Here is an 18,108-nt window from a genome sequence, read left to right on the forward strand (position 1 = left end):
AAAACGATCATTTTGTTATTTTTGTGAGTATCCGCTAAACATATTTGTGACCCAAAGAACTTTCATAGAAGTTACAAATATATGTAGAAAATATTGGTTTAATTAAAAGGAGATGTAATAATTGTCGCAAACTGCGAGACTTGAGTCGTTGACGAAGTTTACAGGTAATTTCCACATCAACAGATATATTTATAGTCGACGCAAAGATATGAAAGCAACGAACTAAATCGGTGACATCTTCTAACCCATGGGGGTGAAAAGAGGCCTGGAAGCCAAAGATGAAAAAACCCTAAACATTGATGGCGGTGGTAAACCACTCAACGCCGACGAGTATGATAAAGACTCTGGTAAATTCCTACTTATTTACATTATATTTTTACGAATTTCTTTAGATTTTAATTCTTTCTCTTTTAGCTTATTTAGTCTTTATCATACATTGAATTAGTTATTTTATCGTGATGTAAATTTGTTCTTGATCTGGGATGTACTTTGATATTACAACCCATTTTCATGTGAGTTTGTTTACTTTAATTTCCACATGTTTATAGATTGGATATTTGAGGTTTCGTTTTACAATGAGTTGTGTACATTACACTACCAATAATGGTGATTTTTTCTCACTAGCATTAATTATCCGTAGATTTCACTCTCCGGATAGTGATATGAGCATGGTCATAAACTTGTTTTAAATTGGCATTTGATTACTATATGACTTTTGGTAATGATAACAGTCGATACTTCTCCTTTTTCTTGTTTTAAGATCCATAATCGATCAACTTTGACTGTTGTTAATGATAACAGTCGTATGTTTCTAGAATGCACAGTGTTTGATACTCAAATATGGTACAGCTTTATTCTCGACTACTTTTGGATGTTGGTCAACGACGTGATTTTCGTTAAGGGCAACCCATATAGGAGGTTATTTATGATTTGTTAACTTTTAGTAGTTCAATGTCATTGAAATGCATAACTTATTTACTATATATATTTTAATGAACCATTTAGCTATCTAGCTATGTAGTATAATACTATTACTTTATATTATGAAAGTAACATCAATTACATATGCTTAAAAAATTATATGATGATTGATAAATGTTTAAATATTAGAATGGTTTTTTAGAAGAGCTTATGAATTGAAGAAGGTTTTTAGAAATAATTGTTTTTATTGTGTTAACATGATGTATAAGTTCTATAACCAATTTGCATGCTATTAAACACATTTTGAGATAATTGATATCTAAGTTTTGTTGTTTTAGACGACTCATTTGTAATTATGTTTGTTAGATGCACGAGAGACGACCAAAAATGAGGACGGGGTTATAACTGGCCTAAAGTAAGTTTTATTCTCTTCTTTTTATTATTTTATTATTTATTTTTTTTATTATTATTTTTTACTGTTTTTATTATTTCGTATAAACATATAAATTTTTATGAGCAGTTAGGTTTTTGAGATATCACATATTGGGAATCAACCCTGTAAAAAGTGTTCTATTATTAAAGTGAGTTGTTTTTGAGTGAATAATACTAATCATTTCTATATATATATATATATATATATATATATATATATATATATATATATATATATATATATATATATATATATATATATATATATATATATACTAGTGTTTTTGAATATCTATATAGGTAAAGTTTTGGGCAACAAGATAAAAATGACCTATTCTCTAATTTCATGTATTTTAATATATTGATTTTGTTTAACATTATTCTAAATTAATTTTAACTTATAAATATCATATATTTTTAAAAGTAACAAATTAGATGACGGATTTTATAAAATATTTGACAAAGATAAAGATAATCAGTAAATATCAAAAATAAGTTTTTATAAACAGTAAACGACTGGAAAAAATTTAAGTTAATAACATTTTGTATGATAATACTTGCTGTTTATTTGTTTATGTTTTTACAATTACGACGCATTCTGCAACTTTTAACAACAATAATTAAATATCCATATGTTTTTGTTAATTTTCTATAATTTGCCTTTATATAGAGGTCAAAATATCATGTTATGTTGCTATTGTCGCCCCTTTTACTACTTAATTCAAAGTGTTTTAGAAATTCTAAAATTTCAAGGTGTTATTTCGAGCAATTACATTTTAATAATGTATATAGTAATATGGCTTACATGGTCAACGACACAAAAACACAAGCGTCCTCATCTGAGGGAATATGACGCTTTAAGCAATGACACTTTCGTTTTCATGGTATTCGATAAATTAACAGCCTAAATCGTCTATAATGAAATTATATTTTTCTTTTCATCCTCAATTCCAGCTTTCTTACTTAAAATTATGTTTATGATTAGATTGATTGCCAAAAAGCGCAATTATGAATGTACCCCTTCCTCGTTGTCATCTGATTGTATCCATAACAAAGATTTCGGAAGGGACACAAATAAACTCGATTGGATTAATTTCCGTTCTCTTGATGTCTATGGAGACAATGCTGACACGGGAAAGGGTAGTTATGGAGGTGGAGGTGGTAGAAGGGATGGTGGTTTGACTCAACAAGTTACCGATGTTAGTTATAATGGTGAACCGGTAGTCCAAGGATCTATGAAGGAGAGGAGTCGTGATGTTGGTGAGACAGGATACAATAAACTGGAGCAGGAAAAGTGTAATATTGGTGTTGAACCTGTAATTCAAAGATCACAGCTGGAAAGAGGCAATGGTGATGGTGATGGTGGTGGTGATCAAGATGGACGATGCATGGTGGCAGTAGGATGTGGAGAGACGTGGTTGTGGTCGTGGGTTTGTGGAAAAAAGAGTATTAAATAAATATTTTAGATAGGGACACTGTTTTATGTATACAATATATATGTTTTTTTTCTACACATAACAATTTATGCTTTAATACAATATTTTAAAGCGTAAATTGTTTTATATAGAAAAAAAACTATTTTATATATATATATATATATATATATATATATATATATATATATATATATATATATATATATATATATATATATATATATATATATATATATATATATATATATATCAACCATATTTAGATATGGAGCAAAATAATATCAGCCCTGTTAGAATGCGAGTGTATTAGATTACTAGACGTGTAATAAATTATAGATAATATATTTACTTTTTCTGAGTGAATGAAAATATTGCATTTACAATGAACAACGCAAAAATCGTTGGGTGGTGTTATTAATTTTTTTTTCGGTTGTATTGGAGCAAATCCTTGTATATTTTTCTCATCTTTTGATAAACTTCTCTTTTATAATATGTTGGTTGAAGAACCAACTCAAATAATGCACATACCTACATTAACAAAACACAAAGGAACCAAGAAAGAAACGAGATTATGAACTGAAGTAACAGTGGTGGACTGTGTAATTTGGAAAAGTCATCAATATGTAAGAAAAAGCTAGATATTAATTACAAAGTGAATCAACATATATATGTTTTACAAAAGAAACTAAAATCAAGCCGTATTTCATAGTTAGGAAATTGTTTATGTAGCGTATGAACTGTCAAAATAGAAATTTTTAATCTTGTCATCTCCAAAAAAACAACCCAAGCCTTATACATCAATGTCATATATATATATATATATATATATATATATATATATATATATATATATATATATATATATATATATATATATATATATATATATATATATATATATATATAGGATTAAATGAGAACGCCAAAAAGGTTGAGAACTCGGTAGCAAATCTGAATCGTTTAAATAAATGAATCAAAGGCTATTATCAAACAAGCAATTTATGTAAATTTTAAAAATTACAGGTATTGAAATGTAACTTTCAAATGTTGATAAAGGTATTATAGTACTTGCACCTTTAGTATCGTTAGTTAATTCATATAATTCCTCAATCACTCACATATTTCCTTTCATTTCTCGTCCTCCATCTCTCACTGTAAAGCCTGGCATCCCTTCATCGCCTCCATCTTCTATGCAACACCATTTGTTCACCGTCATAGTTACATCCCTATGCTACCATTCTGCACAACTACATCACTGATCTACCACCATTGATTGCATCAGGTTTAACCATCAACCTCCATCATCATCTTCGATTCCAGATGAGTAGACATGCGTTTCTTTGTAGCGACGATTGGATTCTGATGGAAAAAGGGGGTTTACCATTGTCTCTTGGGAGAAAAACCTCTGCTATCTCAATCAGAAGGCAGTTGCATCACCATACCCAAATTAACATCTTTCTCATAAAATTAGGGCTTTTATCGATTGGTCACACAATCAAGAGATCGAATGAAACTCTCCCCACCACTAACATTCTCCACTACTTCATATCTTCTAATCAGTTATGTAGACAAACAACAATGGCATAAAATATAAGAAATGGCCATCATTCACTGTTAAAAGGAAGAAGAAGAAGTGATAAATACTACAACATTGGTTTCTTATCATCTAAAATCTAGTCAGTGGTTATCATTTGGGAAGTCGTTTATCCACTGTCTAACCCTAATTAATCTCTTTGTTCCTTCTATTCAGCCACCAGAAGCATGTTGGTAGTGATGTGGTTGTGTTGCGTCATTATTGGGGCAACGCAAGGATCCAAGGGATCACCCGGTGGTCGAAATTTTTATTGTGTCCCTTCTGGATCTTTATGCCCTAACCCTCAATATAGAAACAAAAAGCGCTTGTATCTGGGAAATTTTTGATTACTGCATTGTATATTTCTTAAACCTTTTAAATTGAATTCATTATTAGTAAAGAATCTTTAATTAAGCAGTGTGCTTATTGTTTCATTAGTGATTGATTTGTATGGAATACAGAAAATGTTTTTTTATCCTCATTTATGATTGCTAAGTTATTGTTTATATGTTACAATTCCCTTTATGATGCAATTTTATTGTTGAATCATTGTTATTATTGTTTATACGAGTCTTTTGTATTAATTGTTGCTATTTTTGTTTTATTTATTGACTAATAGCATAGTTTAAATGAGCATTTTTTAGTAATTGTTGTTGTTTTGTATTTGTAAGTGAGCCTTCATATTCATTTATCATTATTTATCATAAGATCTGAATACATATTTTAAAGACCAAAATAGTGCTTAAATGATCGTTACTTTTTGATTACTTGATCATAAGAACTGATACATATAAGACCAAAATTATATTTATAGTTTTACATTAGAAAAATAATTATTTTATTCACTTATGATTACATGATCATTAATTTTAGTGTACAATAGTCTTTTGTAAAATTTACTCTATACTTATATATTCATTTACGAATATAACTGAACCGTAAGAATTCAGATGCAATTTATATTTTATTCATGTGTATTTATTTATGATTAGACGCCTGCCATTTATGATTACAAGTACATTCTGTTAATGTTAACGAAATTTAATTTTTCCAAATTTGGTTTATTTAGTTAATGGTATTGATATTTATTTTGAATTTAAAATGTCCACAGAAAATCAAGATCAAAATTTGTAACGCCCAATTTCTGGTATGTGATTTAAATATAAGTATTTTCTTTCCTTAAGAGGAACTCGACGAGTCTAACCCGACTCGTCGAGTAGAGACGGGATTTGCACATGTTTTTAGTTGGCGACTCGACGAGTCCATATTCCAAACTCGGCGAGCCTGCTTGTCTGGATGAAACCCTAAATCCTAGGGTTTATACCCTATTTAAACGTCATTATAGCCTCCCCCCAGCCTCTAGCACCTTTAAAGCATTCCTCTGTAAAACCCTAGTCCCCTTTTATTGAACTTAAGTGTTTTGTGATAGTTTGGGAATTGTAGAAGTGAAGGAAGGAAAGAAGGTCCATAGAAGAGAAAGGAGATCCAAGAGCTAGCTTCTATCTATTTTTTCCTATTCAGGTAACAAAGTTATTACCTTATGTATTCCTCCATTAAACCCTCTTGTATGCTTGTTATGCCTCTTTTGGAGCCTTTTATGATTCAAACTCGAGATATGAGCTCTCCTTAGGATGGAGGCCATAGATCTGGATGTTATTGAGCTCTAGGAACTCAATGTAGCTACCTTTATGCGGAAATAGCCTTGTTCAAAACCCTAAGTGCTTAGTATTGTATGATTTTGGTATTTTAGCCTCATTCTCGTATGCATGCACGTAAAGTTGGAAACTTTACGTGCAAAACCAGCCCTAGAAGCCCAGATCTATGAATTGGATGCACTAAAATCAACTAGAATCGGCTATATAGTAATGGCATGTAGACGACTCTGCGAGTCGACGCCGTGAGTCGGCGAGTCCATGGCAATCTTCTTCGCCCCAAGATCAGACTCGACGAGTTGTTCATACAACTTGACGAGTCACAGACAGACGTGTTCATATGATAAAGGAGCACTCAACGATTTATTCATATAACTGAGCAATTCGGATGAAGTTAGACTCAATGTTAGCATCTAAGAAGAACTCGTTAAGTCTTTGCAAAACTCGATGAGTGGAAGCGGGTAGAGGATTAGAATGGACGATAGAGACTCGGCGATTTGGCGGCCCAACTCGGCGAGTCCGGTCAGCGGATAGTTGACTTTGACCAGGATGTTGATTTTCACCAGGGGTAAATAGTCAATTTACCCTAAGGACAGTTATCAGTATCTGATTTAGTGTTTATGGGATTGTAGCCGGGGATTTCTGGAGCAGCAGCCAGCCAGTTCCAGATTTAGCATCTCAGTAACCAGCGTTACGAGGTAAGTTTTTCCTTCTAGTAGGAACGGGTCTACGACCACAATGCCGACCCCGTTTAGTTAGCACTAGTTTCAGACTTTGGTTCGATGCAGTAGTTTGGTGTGTTTGATGTATTTGTGGTTCAAGCATGTCATTGTGTTATGTGTTCCGAGCTTTAGTCCGATGCAATATGCAGTATATGTGTTTATTCTAGTAGTTATCATTATGTTATGCTATGTTCAGTCAGTTTCCATACTTCGGTTCGATGTAGTTTCTGGACTTCGGTCCGATGCAGGGGGCAAGGCCCTGGTCAGTTTCCGGACTTCGGTGCAATGCAGTTTCTGGACTTCGGCCCGATGCACAGGGCAAGGCCCTAGTTAGTTCCAAACTTTGGTCCGATGCAGTTTCCGGACTATGGTCCGATGCAGAGGGCAAGGCCCTGGTTAGTTCCGAACTTCGGTCCGATGCAGTTTCTGGACTTCAGTTTGATGCAGCGGGCAAGGCCTAATATGTGCTTATATGTTATTATATGATATGTGGTAGATTGGGGGAGCTCACTAAGCTTTGTTCTTACAGTTTCAGTTTTTGGTTTCAGGTACTTCTTCAAGTAAAGGGAAGAGCTCGGGTTGATGGCATGGCACACACATTACAGTTACAGTTTTATCCTGGGAGTTTTGTTCAGCTATTTTGATATGATATTGACTTCAGTTTCGATTTGATATAGTTACTATGGCATTTTGAGATATACAATATATGGCTTTATTATATAACATTGATGTTGTGGTTTTTGGTAATGTTGAAAAAAATTTGGGATGTATTTTTGGGATGTTTCTAGTTGGTATCAGAGCCTTGGTTTGAGGGATTCAGGCACACTTTCGGGTATGACTAGACTCAAACTAAGGAAATGGTAAAAAGGTTTTCAAAAGAAAAAGGTTTTCGAAATAATTTTTGAAAATGAAACTTAAAAAGAAAACAGTTTTTGAGAAAGAGAAAAGGGTATGGTGCATGCGATCATCTGAGCTCAAGTAAATCCTCCCAAATTACCCATACAAGTTTACATTATGATTATCAGTTTCAGTTCTAGTAGAACAACATGCTAGAATAGGAATAAGGATCTAAGAGGATGCCTTATGTGCCTTGTTGAAGATTAATGTGTTGCGTCTTGGGCCCTTTTGTTTTACAGCCGGATTGGGCTTGTCAATCCGTGTTTATCTAGATTAGCCTTCTTTTTCTTAGACAAACTGTTAGTGTTTTAATATAAATATATGCATGCATGTATGCGTATATGGTAGCAGTCGTCATTCTCATTGATTATTTTTGTAAACCCTAAAATCCTCTATAGTTGATGTTCTTTATCGAGCTCTTCTGAGGATTGTTTATTAATCATTCGACACCTTTTGATCCATTTGCTTGTTCTTATTGCTTGTCTGGTTATTTCTCTACCTGTTTCATAGATCTAATCGATCTTCAAGTTTCGTATTAAACTTATCAATTCGTATTAGAGTAGGAGGCTGTGTAATCGATACACTTCTTTTCTGTGAAAAAGCTTCGATTAGGGTTATTCCGCATTCATTGATATTTATTGAGCCGTCATCTTATAATTGACGTATCTCAATATTTATTGTTTTTGCCCTAATTTGATATATTACAAGTCTGATCTTTGAACAGGTTATTCGATCAATTATGGACAAGTCGCAATCCAATCCCATCAATATTTCAAATAGCATTGGATCAACAACAAAGATTCCCATCCTGTACACCCATGATTATGAAGTCTGGGCGAATCACTTTGAAGATTATGTCATAGGATCTGAGGATAATGGATACCTCATCTGGGAAGCAATCATCTCTGGACCGTTTTCTCATTCAGCAACTTCAAGGATTATTAAAACTCAAAAGGAGTATAACGATCTTCTGAAAGATGTTAAAGATGTAGCGCAAGACGAAAAAGTTAAATTTTAGTGCAATATCAAAGCGCTAAGATTGATTAGATTTGCTCTTCAATCCGATACTTTTAGGCTGGTAAGTTCATGCACGACTGCAAAAGAGATATGGGACAGGCTACGTGAATTGTACTCTACAGACGAAGATCTTGAACACTCCATTCAAACCTTACTCTTGTCTGAGTTTGGTGAGTTCAAGCAAGGAGCAGAAGAAACGGTGACTCAAACGTTCAATCGCTTCAATCATCTTCTTAGCAAGATGATCAAACATGACATCGAAAGGAAGCTTACTGAACAGAAGGTTACGTTTTTTAACGGACTCAGATCTGAGTGGAGAGCAATTGTGTCCACAGTTAAAGCGCACGAGCAATTCAAATCCTATTCTTTGGCGAAACTGGTGGGCATCCTAAAATCTCAAGAAAAGATCGTATTACAGGAGAAAACCGTGGTTTCAAGTCTAGGTTCGTTGGCCCTCCTGTCGAAAAGCAAAGCGGTGATAGAGGACGAAGATCTCAACTTGGATGATTATGATATCACGTCTGAGGACTATGCTATGATGGTGTCAAACCCCAAGAGATTCATCAAGAAGAGATTCCCCACCAACAGGAACCGAAACTGGCAAGGGAGCTATAGCTCTGAAAAGGTCAAAGATGAACCGAAAGATGAAGAATCAAAGAAGGAACCGAAGGCTGAAGGAGATTCTGGAGTAAGCTGCTATTATTGTGGAGGAAAGAACCACTATGCAAAAGATTGTGTCCTCAAAAAGATGGCAGAAAAGGATGAGGAAAATGATGAAGAAGCCGCGTTGATGAAAAAGCTTGATGAGTTAAGGAAGAAGAAATCTACTGCTAACCCTTCTATGAATGCTTTAATTGTGCAGGGTTTGGTAGCTAATGATGAGTTCGGTGGCGTGGAGGTATGGTCAATCGACTCCGAAGATGATGAAGTGAGAAAGCCTTCACATGGAAAGGCTTATGTAGAGAAAGAAGAGAGCAGTGGAGGAAGATGTTTGATGGTGTCCGACGTTTCTCAGATGAGGGGATACAACACTGATGGGGGAAATGATGACAAGGAACAACAAAATATGTGTTTTACTGCCAAACCACTCAGTGTGCAGTTCAGCGAACTTGATGAACTGATCAAGAAGGTACAATCAGTTTTTGTCTCATTTAAAGTTCCACAATGCTCATATGAAAAGGAATTAAAAAGTGTTAATTCAAGAATCTCTCATCTAGATAGTAGTTTAACTCAAACTCGGGTCACCAATTCTAACCTAACCGACCAATTAAGCAGGGTGTCATCGAAGAGTGAGGAACGACGGATGTGGATCGAACTGAAGGAGTCGGAGTTAATCAAAATAAAAGATGAAATTGAGTTTAAGGAAGATGAAATTGATGCTGATGCATATAATTGTGAGAGTATTATTTCGTCTGAGGATGTTAATCCAACATATTTGTATGGACTGGACAAAATAGAATCTTTCATAAAATCCAAGGACCACAAGAACATGCTCAAAAACCTTTTGGATGAAAATGATAAACTGAAGCTAAGAACCGAAACCATACAAAAATTTGACTCATTGAATGTCAACTTAAGCTCAGAAAATAAGATTGATGTTGAAAATGCATCTGAGCTTAATGAGGACGATAATATGTGTGAAATTTATGTAGAGGACATAGTTGATTGTTCAGAATTTGTCATGAATGAACCCGAGAACCACAAAAATCTTATTTCAGAAAATTCTGTGGAGTTCGATCGGTTGTCCCAACAAAAGTCCCCGATTCTTGTAGAGAAGGCAGTCGTATACCAAAAAGTTAGAACCACTCCAAATCAGGTGTACAAAGTCACAGGTGTAACCGAACATCAGACTGCTGAACTAACAGCTATTGTGAACGAAGACAATGCTGATGGATGTGACGAGTTCTTCTGGTCAGCTCCCATTGACAATGCTGATGAAACGGTAGGTCTGTCTGAAAGGACTTCATGGAAAAGCAAAGGCAGATACGTACCAGAACCTTTGAATAAACCTGATGGCTTCAACGTGGCAAGTACTAGTGGAACAAAAGATGTCCCTCAAGAGAAAGAAATTCCTGCAAAAGAAGTCACATCCCCAAGTGAAACTACATCAGTTCAGAGTGGATCAGCCAACGAAAACCAAAAACATAAAGCTAACATCCATCATCAACCAAAGCAGATGAGAAATCAAAAACGAGAAAGGAATCAGAGATACAGGAAGAATCTCTCAGAAAGAAAACAATTTTGGCAATCGCAAAATGCCTATTTCTCACATCAAGACAGGAATTTAAAACCAGAGAAAAATCCTGTTGGATCGACAGAGAGCAATAACAACCGAAAGCAGAGGTTCGGTTCAGAGCACAATGACAACCGAAAGCAGAGGTTCGGTTCAGAGCACAATGACAACCGAAAGCAGAGGTTCGGTTCAGAGCACAGTGACAACCGAAAGCAGAGGCTCGGTTCTGAGCAAAACATCAACCGAAAGCAGAGGTTCGGCTCAGAGCATAACAACAACCGAAAGCATAGATTCGGTTCAGAAAATGATTTCAACCGAAAGCACAGGTTTGGTTCGGAAATCAAAAGAGATCAAAATTCTAGGGTTGGTCCTACTGTTAATCAAAAGCAAAAGAGTCACCTAGAATCTTCAACCAAGAAGTCATACCATTCTGAGCTATCTCATTCTAACTCTTCTAACTCTTCAAAATCTTCTGTCTCTTCTCGTCCTAAATTCCACTCTGTTCCTTCTCAAAAATCTCAGTCATCAGCTGAACAAAAAGGAAAACAGAAGGTTTCAGATATTGAACCAGAATCAATACCAAAAGCATCAAATCCAAATAAAATCAAAGTTTTCACCATCAAAAGGAAAGATGAAACAACACTAATAAAAAGAACATATTTAGTTGACATCTCTCTTACTATTCCAGTTCCTGTAAAAAGCTCATGTGGACCCAAGAAGCTCTGGGTTCCTAAATCTGCTTAATTTTTGCAGGTTATCAGTGACGAGCAGTTTGACGAAGAATGGTACATTGATAGTGGCTGCTCGCGTCACATGACAGGAAGGAAGGAAGAGCTAAGGGAATTCAGATCTCTTTCAAATGGTGGAAATGTCAAATTTGGGAACAACTCCTTCGGCACAATCAAAGGCTACGGGATGATTACAAACGGTGATTTCTCATTCAGGAAAGTTGCATATGTAGAGGGACTACAACATAATCTCATCAATGTATCTCAGCTTGTTGGAGGTATTTGTCTCAAGGTCTCGTTCGATGATGAAGGTTCGGAAATTATTGAGAAGAAGACGAACAAAGTTATTCTCAAATCAGAGCGCAAAGGTGAAATGATTCCCCTAAATCTCAAACCAATCAAAGGAAACCCAACCATCTGCCTGTTATCCAAAGCACAATCTGACGAAAGCTGGATATGGCACCGAAGACTCTCTCATCTCAACTTCAAAGATATCAACAAACTTGTTACTGGAGGTCACGTTAGAGGTCTTCCATTGCTCAAGTATGATAGAGATCATCTATGTGCTGCATGTGAAATGGGGAAGCAGAGTCGTCAAAGTCATCCATCTATAATAAACACTAAAGTTGTTGAACCACTAGAATTACTTCATATTGATTTATGTGGTCCATCTTCTATAGAAAGCATTGGTGGTAGCATGTATATTCTTGTTATTGTTGATGACTTTTCACGTTTTACATGGGTGTTCTTTCTGAAGCTTAAATCTGAAGCGACTCACAAGCTAAAAGTGTTCATCAAGCAGATTGAAGTACAGCTGAAGAAGGTCGTTCGCAACATTAGAAGCGACAATGGGTTGGAGTTCAAAAATAAAGAATTTGAAGAGTTCCTAGAAGAAAAGGGAATCAGTCACAACTTCTCAGCTCCCTACACACCTCAACAGAACGGGATTGTTGAAAGACGAAACCGATCCTTATGTGAAGCTGCCCGAACCAGGCTAAGTTTTGCTTCCTTACCTTTATATTTTTGGGCTGATGCTATTTCTGCTGCTTGTTTTACACAGAACAGGTCGTATCTTAATAAGCGCTTAACTCTCACTCCTTATGAGATCATCAACAACAGGAAGCCAAATGTGAAGTTTTTTCATGTGTTTGGTTCAAGGTGTTTCATTTTCAATTCTAAAGAACACCGCAACAAGTTTGATGTCAAAGCTGACGAAGGGATATTTCTGGGCTATTCTCTTACTTCCAAAGCATACAGGGTGTTAAACAAGTGTTCATGGAAAATAGAAGAAACTTACTACGTGACCTTTGATGATAGCTATGTTAAAAAGCTAAAGGCCAACGAAGACACAGCTGGAGAAATCTTTCCTCAAACTGGCCAAGTCACAGCCTCGATCGCTAATCTATTCAAGAATTTCCTGGAGCTTTTTGATGAACCAGAGAAGACCACTCTTTCTGAAGCCAGTGCAACAGACAACATAGTAGATCACTTGAAGCAACTTGTTGACGATGCTGCAAGAAGAATGAATGAAGAAGAATCACGTTTAAAAGACTCTCCCCAACACAATGCGTCAGTCAAGGGGGAGTGTCCACCATTAGTCGAGGGGGAGGATCCACCATCATCCCAGCCAAGTTCACAAGTTGAGGGGGAGCTAAGGTCTCAACCTTCAACCGACAGCACCTCACCAACCGAAAGTGCCTCACCAACCGAAAGTGCCTTACCAACCGAAAGTGCCTCACCAACCGAAGGTGCATCAACGCCCGAAAGCTCAACACCACCAGAAACCACTGTAGCTCAAGATTCACAAGACATTCCTGTAAGATCATTTGTCGAGGAGGAGCATGCTGATATGTCATACGATTTCGACAGTCTGTCTGAACCAGAAGAATTGATAAATGCTGAATTAGATCCATCTTTTGATCCAAACTTCCCTCCTCTCACCAAATGGACCAGAAATCATCCTGTCTCTCAAGTTGTTAGTAATGTCTCAGAAACAGTTCTGACTCGATCACAACTCAAGGCAAAACAAGCTTCCTTGTTCTCAAAAGTCGAATTCTGCATGTTTAACTCATTTGTATCTAAAGTTGAACCAAAGAAAATTAACACTGCTCTTGATCACTCCGATTGGGTTCAAGCTATGCAAGACGAACTGAATGAATTCGAAAGGAACAAAGTTTGGCGTCTTATTCCAACTCCTCCAGATGCCTCGGTTGTTGGTCTCAAATGGGTCTTTAGGAACAAACTTGACAAGGAAGGGAACGTTATAAGAAACAAAGCACATCTGGTCGTAAAAGGATACTGTCAGGAGGAAGGCATTGACTATGAAGAGACTTTTGCTCCTGTAGCTAGGCTGGAATCAGTAAGAATATTTCTCGCCTATGCTGCTCACAAAAACTTTGAGGTCTTTCAAATGGACGTCAAGTGTGCATTTCTCAATGGCGAACTCGAAGAAACGGTGTATGTGGAGCAACCTCCTGGATTCGTGAATGAAAAGTATCCCAATCATTGTTACATTCTGGATAAAGCCGTGTATGGTCTGAAACAAGCACCGAGAGCCTGGTATGAAACGCTGACTAAATTTTTAAAGATGTCCAAATTCAAACAAGGCTCGGTTGACCCAATCTTCTTTCGCAAAAAGGAAGGTAACCACCTGATGATCGTTCAAATTTATGTCGATGATATCATCTTTGGCTCAACGAATCCTAGCCTAACAGTTGAATTCAGAAAGTTGATGGAGACTAAATTTGAAATGAGCTCGATGGGTCCCATTAACTTTTTCCTTGGTTTAAATATTAGACAGGGATCTGAAGGCATCTTTATCAACCAGGAAGCTTATACGAAGACCCTCTTAGCAAAATTTGGCATGATGGGAGATTCAAAGATCAAAGTTCCAATGGCGTTCGACACTAAACTCACTCCATCCCTGGATAAACCGGCTGTTGATCTTACGCTTTATCGTCAAATGATAGGCTCTCTGATGTTTCTTACTGCAGCAGGTCGAACATAATGTTTTCGATTTGTTACTGTGCTAGGTTTCAGGAAAATCCTAGGGAGCCTCACATGCTTGCAGTAAAGAACATATTACAATATCTCAAGAGAACTACCTCTTTAGCTCTGTGGTACCCCTCTAACTCAGGCTTCTTTGTTCAAGCCTACTCAGATGCAGACCTTGGTGGATGTGGCCTCGATAGGAAAAGCACCACTGGCGGTTGCCAATTCCTCGATGGGAAGTTGGTTAGCTGGCAGTCCAAGAAACAAACGTGTGTATCCTTGTCTACCGCTGAAGCAGAATACATTGCCACTGCTTCCTGTACCTCTCAAGTGATTTGGATCCAAAGTCAACTCCGAGACTATGGACTCAATATGAAAAAGATACCACTATATTGTGACTCTGAAAGTGCAATTAGGATTTGTCATAACCCAGTGCAACACTCCAAGACCAAACACATAGCACTGAGGTATCACTTCATCAAAGATCACGTGGAAGATGGAAACGTTGAAATACACTTTGTTAGAACCACTGATCAGTTGGCCGATGTCTTTACCAAAGCTCTTCCTGAAGTGACTTTCAACAAAATTATACAAGGCTTAGGTATGATGGTAGGAGAGTCGGTCCCGAATCCTCAAGTCTCTATCTAGGATTTAATGACACCGAAATAGACAGACCGCTCGGTCCCTCTCTGTTCTGGCGCTTTAATGGAACCGAAATAGACAGACCGCTCGGTTCCTCTCTGCTCTGGAATTTTAATGACACCGAAATAGACAGACCACTCGGTTCCTCTCTGTTTTGAAATTTATGTTGTACATTTTATCTTTATGTTTTTATTTCTTTTTCAGAAAAATTTCAAAATCACAAAAACATTTTATCTTTCTGTTTTTATTTCTTTTACAGAAAAATTTCAAAATCACAACAACAATTTATCTTTCTGTTTTTATTTCTTTTTCATAAATATTTCAAAATCACAAAAACATTTTTCTCTTTTAGAAAAAATCTTAAAATACAAAAATATTTTCATTTTCATTTTTATTCTGTTTCTTACTTATTTCCTCGACTCGCTAGTTCTGGTTGGTGTAAGCTTTGCACAGGTAAATACTAGTATCACCTTCCATAGTGTTCCACCAGGTATGTTTTCTTTCTCTCTCCGACTAGTTAGAAGTCCCTAGAAGCATGTTGTTGTATGTTGTCACAAGCCTCTATGACCTTGAGTAAGCCTTAATGATTCGATCAATACCTATCGTTTCTTCCCAATCAAGCTATTTTCCAACAGTCGGTCTAGAGCTACCTTACTCCTCTCATTTGAGACATGAGTTGCTCTGCTTTGTCCCACTTCTGTACCAGAAGGTACATTCGGTCTCTTAACCACCTCCTCAAATTCTACATTTACCTTCAATTCCCTAAAGTAACCCTTGATGCTTTCGGTCTTTACCACTGAAGCTTATGGTTACACAACATCTGTGTTTATGATCTTGGATTCGCTTACCACGTTCCAAGTGAAACCCAACATCCAATACCTAAAAAAATTGACGGTGAGTGATATACTCAAGATGTTACTTGGAAATCTCATTTTCTTTTTGCGTGATCTTTTATGAAATCGTCTATTCCTAAGACGTTTCTTCCCAAAGAGGTCTAGTTTATTTTTTTGAGATTTCTGTTTATCCCATGCTTGTCACAAGATAATTCCCACCTACCTGTTCAACAGATCACATTGGTCTTACAGATACCTCTGCCTATACTCAGTCTTATGTTGAGACTTGATGTTCGGTTAGAGGACAGCCACCCAACAGCCTATGATCACAAAATGCCTTTCATTGTTTATTGACAGACAATTGATCGTATTTCTCGGGAAACCACACAAGCACTTCAAGTCTCTCTTGGCTTTGAAGGAAGTGATTCTTGCCCGGAATCTTCCGCCTTCTGTCTTCTTCATAGACAACACTCACATCTCAAACACCTTTGATTTATTTCTTTATCTTTCACACTCTTATGCACGAAAATTAATTTTTCCAACATTCTTATTGCTGTTTTGTATGTGGTTTTACGTTTCAGTTGTAACCAAACAAGGGCACAAGGAATTTCAAACGGTACAAAAAATATGATTTGGGCGCGTGCAGTTGATTCGTTTCACACCCACGTGTGCTGACGTTTTCCTGGGATACACCATAACATCCAATCGTGCTTTTTCAGGCGACGTTTTGGTTCCATAATCATCACGATTTTCTCTCTCCAGTGAACGGTATAAATAAGGGGTGATCGTGTTCTTTGGCATTTACCACACACGTAACCTCTCTCTCTGAAAAAGTTTCCACTGTTCATCTTCTTCTTCGATTCAACAATGGCGACTTCTTCTTCTACGCACGATCAAACTGCATCTTCATATTTGCTTTCCATCAAACCTAATCAGAATATGATTATCGAGATGACCCCTTTCTTATATGATGTGTACATGCGCCATGTGGTGGAAGTTCTGAAATATTCCCCATTGTTGTTGGCTCTCACGCAGGTGGAAGCAGTTCCGATGTCCCTGCTTTCTCAAGTTTACACATCAGCAAGTTATGACAAACACAAAGATCGTATCTACTTCACCATCCATGACAAGAAAACCTCCGTCTCAAAAACCAAGTTTTGCTCTCTTCTAGGGCTTGCCGTTGATTCTTCCGTTATCTCACCGGATTTTGTCACAACTACCCAGCTTTTCTCGATGATGTACGAGATGGGTTATACCGATGTTCTTACGAAAATCGCAATGGTCAAGAAATCTTGTCTTCCTTCTCAGTGGAATGGCTTGCTTACCCTTTTAATCAAGGGTTTAGCGGAACGCTGTGGTGGTTCTGATACCACGAGCAAAGGATTTCTCACCATTCTCTACGGTCTTTACAACGGAATCAACCTAGATTATGGCTCCATAATCTGGTCTCAAATCATTCAGAGTCTAAACACCTCAACCCGGTACTCCGAGATCTCTTGCGGACGTTTCTGGATGCTCATCACGAAGAAAGCCATGGATTCCCTCGAAATCCCCGTGATGAAGGATGCTCTTCTATCTTCAATAGCTTCTTTCCACACTAAGAAGATTATTGTTTCTGACCCGAGTAAGTTTCTACATTATGGATTAATTCCTAAATCCATGTACAGGTGTGTCACGCCTCATAGCAAGATCATGGCCGATTACAGTACCAGGACTCCATTGCCTCCAAGGGTTCTGACTGACGAACAGAAAGCCGCCTTGGAAGCCCTAGATCAACCTGCAAACCGTGGCAAGAGGGCTAGTAAAAAGGAAAAACAAGAGAAGAAGGAATCAGAACCGAAAAAGGAGAGAAAGCCAAGATCCTCCAAGCGCAAACATGATGCAGATGAACCTTCTCAGTCAAAATCAAAGAAGGTTAAGAAGATGGCTAAAAGGGATAAAGGATCCCCTTCTCCTGGCTCTGCTCCAAATGACCAATCAGACGTAGAGGCTGCCGCTCCTCATGCTTCACCAACAGAGCCAACTACTGCT

At 36.9% G+C, this 18,108-nt stretch overlaps 1 protein-coding gene across 1 annotated transcript; it reads left to right on the plus strand.

Moving 5' to 3' along the window:
- Nucleotides 1-203: 203 nt before the first annotated feature.
- On the plus strand, nt 204-2,878 carry LOC145039152 (uncharacterized). The gene is made up of 3 exons (XM_078987263.1): nt 204-347; nt 1,288-1,336; nt 2,339-2,878. Exons 1-3 carry the CDS (start codon nt 248-250, stop codon nt 2,808-2,810), a joined length of 621 nt encoding a protein of 206 aa, XP_078843389.1. The 5' UTR covers nt 204-247; the 3' UTR covers nt 2,811-2,878.
- Nucleotides 2,879-18,108: the final 15,230 nt, after the last annotated feature.

Source organism: Lactuca saligna, chromosome 4 (genome assembly GCF_052625555.1).
Source record: "Lactuca saligna cultivar CGN05327 chromosome 4, ASM5262555v1, whole genome shotgun sequence".
Lineage (NCBI taxonomy): Eukaryota > Viridiplantae > Streptophyta > Magnoliopsida > Asterales > Asteraceae > Lactuca > Lactuca saligna.

What these genes read in the sequence shown, in the direction of transcription:
- LOC145039152 (XM_078987263.1), top strand. Translation starts at nt 248, where the DNA reads ATGGGGGTGAAAAGAGGCCTGGAAGCCAAAGATGAAAAAACCCTAAAC. An exon ending in CGAGTATGATAAAGACTCTG is followed by an intron (nt 348 to 1,287) that starts GTAAATTCCTAC and finishes TATGTTTGTTAG; the next exon opens with ATGCACGAGAGACGACCAAA. An exon ending in GGGGTTATAACTGGCCTAAA is followed by an intron (nt 1,337 to 2,338) that starts GTAAGTTTTATT and finishes GTTTATGATTAG; the next exon opens with ATTGATTGCCAAAAAGCGCA.